Source organism: Plasmodium gaboni, chromosome 14, assembly GCF_001602025.1.
Source record: "Plasmodium gaboni strain SY75 chromosome 14, whole genome shotgun sequence".
Taxonomy (NCBI): domain Eukaryota; phylum Apicomplexa; class Aconoidasida; order Haemosporida; family Plasmodiidae; genus Plasmodium; species Plasmodium gaboni.
Genome location: NC_031494.1, coordinates 12,941 through 18,026, shown reverse-complemented (window position 1 = coordinate 18,026; position 5,086 = coordinate 12,941). Strand labels below are relative to the sequence as shown.

General features: G+C 13.3%; 1 protein-coding gene across 1 annotated transcript; it reads left to right on the top strand.

Annotated features, from left to right (window-relative positions):
* Window positions 1-1,907: 1,907 nt before the first annotated feature.
* On the top strand, window positions 1,908-2,240 carry PGSY75_1401400 (early transcribed membrane protein 14.1; the record flags this gene model as incomplete). The annotated part of the gene is made up of 1 exon (XM_018787724.1): window positions 1,908-2,240. The coding sequence occupies one exon, from the start codon at window positions 1,908-1,910 to the stop codon at window positions 2,238-2,240; it is 333 nt and encodes a 110-aa protein (XP_018639096.1).
* Between the last annotated feature and the right edge of the window lie 2,846 nt (window positions 2,241-5,086).

The window sequence follows — 5,086 nt, the reverse complement described above, 5'->3', positions numbered from 1 at the left end:
TTTTTTTTTTTTTTTTTTTTTGGTGAGGGGGGAAGGAGGTATATAATAAATATTTTACATGTAGGTATTAAAATGTCTGAGAAGAAATATAATATATATATATATATATTATAACATAATTGAAATATAAAATCTATAAGTTTTTTTTCTTCTTTTTTTTTTTTTTTATTTTACTTATTGTAAATCTACTTTTTTTATATCTATTGAAAAAGTGAAATTTTTTTTCATTGAAAATGTAGTAATTAGATAAGTATTATTATAAACTACATCACATGCATTATTAATATATATTCATCATTAAGCGTTATTTTTTGATAAAAAGAAAGATTATTTTATATAATATAATATAAAAATGGAAGAATAAACTAATTTTTCTTTAGCTGTATATTATTTTTTTATATAAAATGGATTTTAAAATTTCTTCTTGAAAAAATAATTCATAGAGAGAAAATTATTTCAAAAAATTTTGGTTATAAATATTAATTATATTTCACTCTATTTTTCTTTATTTATATAAGAAATATGTAATATATAAATATTTCAGGTAAAGAAAAAAAGAAAAAAAAAAGAAAAGCTGTGGTTTCTGTTGTTCTCAAAGGTATTTTCTTTATTTTATATATAATTTTAAAAAAATAAATATATAAAATAATTTTATGTATTTTATTTTATATTATAATAAATTTTATGCATATAAAAAATATAATTAATATAGGTATATATATAAATATATTTTATGCAACGGTTCAATTAAATATTTATAAATATTTATATTTTTTTTATTCTCTTATCCTTATAAAATATAAAATAAATAAAAAATACGCTAATTCTTTTTATATAATTATTATATTAATTTTTTAAAAATATATTTATTTTTTTAATATGCGATAAAAAATTAGTTTTAAAAGATAATACAAAATTATAAGAAAATATTTTTATGAAAGCCATATAATTAATTTTAGTCGACATATAAATAATATATAAAAGGAGGAATGCAATCTTTGTTGTTAATTTTTTTTTTTTTTTCTGTTTGTTCTACCTATATATAATATATTCATCTTTTTTATAGATAAACATAGAAATATTATTATATATACATATAAAAAAAAATATATAAATAAATTTAAAATATAAATATTATATCTTTCTCAAAAACTATATATTATATTATAAAAAGGATAAGCTTTTCTTTTTTTCTTCTTCTTATATTCTATTAAAAACAAAATAAAATAATGAGCTGTAATATAAGTAAAAACATATATATTATATATATATATATATATATATATATAAATATTTAATTATTATTTTTAAAATTAATATATTTATTAAATTTTTATTATATTAGTTTATTTTAATAAATTATTTTTTTATATAAGCTTTTAAAAATTTTATTATTTTTATTTTTATAATAAAAAAAATATAAAAAAAAGCAATGAATTTTTATTTCATAACCAAAAATAAAAAAATTAATTTTTTTTTTTATATTATTTTATAAAAAGATAACTATATAAAAACAACCCTTAAAAATTTTTAGAATAAATCAAAATATAATATTTTTATTTTTTATAAAATTTATTATTTATATTTATATTAAAAGTTTTTTTTTTTTTTTTTTAATTTTGAAAAAAAAAAAATAAAATATAATTTTTTTTTATTTATAAAAGAAAAGAATTTTCAATTAATGAATCTTTTTTTTTTTTTTTTATAAAAAAAAAAATATTTTTATTATTTTTTAATAAATATATAATTAATAAATTTTTTTAATTATAATTTTATTAATTATTTAATTTTTTTTTTTACCTGTTCTTATATATTTATTATATTATTTATATATTATTTATATAAATATATTATTTTACTTTTATATAAGGATCATTCTTTCTTGCGTACCCTATATTTTATTAAAAATGAAAGTTTCTAATATTTTATTTTTTTTCTTTGCTATAATAGCAGTAAAATTAGTATATCCAGGTTATGTTGCTGCCGGAAATAATAATAATGCAGGAAACCCTACTGGAAAGAAATTGACTGATGTAGAGAAGAAGAAAAGAAACAAAAACATTGTTCTATATTCTTCATTAGCATCTGCTTTGGCTTTACTTGTTGGTACTGGTGTAGGTCTTGGATTCTACTACAAAAACAAAAACGATAATAAAGGAGAAAAAGAAGAAACCGATGGTGCTAAACCAAAAAATACAGATGTAAAGGAACCAGCCCCAACAACTACTACAACAGCTTAAACGGGTTGAATATATTGTAGACATATATAATGGAGATGAATTAATAGAATATTATATATGAAAGTACAGAATGGAAAAATTAACCAAAAAAAAGAAATAAAAAATAATTTCTGCTTTTATATGAATAGAGTGTTCATTATATATATGTATATATATATATATATATATAATTTTTGAAGAGGCTTTTTTTTTTTTTTTTTCTATAGTTATATAATTTTTATTTTTAGATTGACCGAATGAGATAAAAATCGGATCCAACTTTTTGTACAATTATGTTTTTTCATAATTTTATAATATGAAGGAAATGATTTATAAATATAATTAGAAATGTTTTTATAATTAGATATGTTTTTATAATTAGAAATGTTTTTATAATTGAAATGTTTTTTATATATATTATTTGAATAATGTTTGAATTTAGAGTATTTTATATATATAAGAAGAAATATTTATTTTCTTTATTATATGAGAAACAAAATTTTTTTTTTTTTTTTTTTACGTCCATATGTAAATATATATATATATATATATATACATACATTTAGATTTATAAAATTAAGAATGTTTTGTTTCATTGTGCTTGTATTGAATTATTCTATAAAAATATAACCAAACATAGAAAGACTGAAAGAGAAATAAAAGAAAAATAAATGAATATTTAATATTATAAGTATATATATATATATATATATAATATATATATTATATATATTTAGGTTGAAAGTATTTATACCTTTTATTATTTTAGTTTATTTTTTTCCTTTTTTATAGCGAAAGGTTTGTATATATATATATATATATATATATTTGTATCTACAATGCAATGTATTTTAAAGAAAATAGGAAATGAAACTTTCTACATAGGATGTAAAAAAAAAAAAAAAAAGTATAAAAGACTTGTATTATTTGAATAAGTTTTAGTAAAATATAATATACGAAGAAATTTAAACAAAACAAATACACTTATAATATTTAATATTAAATATTATTTTGTAATTATATAAACTTTCATATATAATTTTTAAAATGAATAAAAATTATATTTCGACTTTAAAACATTTACATTTAAGTAAATATTATATATATATATATATATATATACTTATGTTGTACCACATAAGAATAGAAAAGATAAAATTATATAGGCAAAAAATTATATGCGAATCATATATGTTATAATTTTTTTTTTTTTTTTTTTTTTTTATAAAACGAATAAATAGAAATAAGATAAAAGTAAATTCATATTTATATTAAAATTTAAATTGTAATATAAAAAATAAAAAAATGAATTATAATTTTGGTCATATCACAAGAGAAAAAAATGATCTTATTAAAAAATAATGTTGGAAAAAAATAAAAATATATAATAATTATTTGTACTAATATTAATGGTAAATAATGAGATGAAGTTGTACATATATATATATATATATATATATATATATATATATTGAAAAAAAAAGGAAAAAAATAAAGATTATTTTATTTTTAATTAGGATTTTCCTTTATTAATTATAATTTCAGCAATATAATACATATGAATATATATATAATAATATAATAATATTTTAAATCCTGAAAATAAAATTGAAATATAAATCTTTTTTGTAGTACCCTTTTTTTATATGTACGTAATTTCCCCACTTGAAAATGTTTCCTTTCTTATCCTTTTATTTCAAATTTTAAGATATTACATAATTATTTTTATTATATATTAAATTTTATATTAAAAGAATAAAGATAAATACAAAAATATAAATATGTGATATATTTTAATATTTAATATGTAAAAAAAAAAAAAGAAAAAAAAAAAAAAAAGTTCTGTTCTGATATTTTTATTTTATCATATAATTTTATTTTTTTATTCGTAATATTAGAGTAATATGGAAAATTTTAATATTAATTATAAAAATATTAATGTATATATATATAATATCTTTTTATTCCTTTTACAAACAAATGGATATCGTTTTATTTTCCTTTACGTATATATTATATTGACAAAAAGTATATATGTTGTAGAGGTCTAAATAAAAAAAGTAATAATAATATATTAAGAAAATTGGAACATAAAAAATTATATATATTAATAAATTTTTTATATAATTATCATATGAATTAGATATATTTATAAAATTAATTTAAATATTATATATATTTCATTAATTTGTATGGTTTATTATATATATATATATATATATATATATATTTTATAATTTAAAAAAGTGAAAAAATATATATGTAAATATAAATAAATATATATATATATATATTATTTATCATATAATTTATAATTATATATAAAATTTATATGGATATAATCTCTACATATGTATAAATTATTCTCCAACAAAGGTTAGGATAAAATATTAGTGCTTATTTTAATTCTCCTAAATGTATTATTTTTCAATTTTAACATTTTCCCTTTTTTTTTTTTTTTTTTTTTTTTTTTTTATTCTCCATATATATAAATATAAATATATATATATAATTTGTAGAAACATTTTTTTAATTTAATAATAAAATATAGAATAATAAAATATTCTTATATATATATATATATATATATATATATATATATATATATATATTTATCTTTTTTATTTATTTGTTTATTTTATATATTGTATTACTTTATTGTTTGTTGTGTTTTTTTTTTTTTTTTTTTTTTTTTTTTTTTTTTTAAAAAAAAAATAATTTTTTTTATAAAAAAAATTTATAAAAAAAAATTATATTATAAATTTTTTAAATTTTTTTTTAAAAAAAAAAAAAAAAAAAAAAAAAAAAAATTTTTTTTGTTTTTTTTTAAAAAATTTAAAAAAAAAAATAAAAAAAAAAAAAAATAT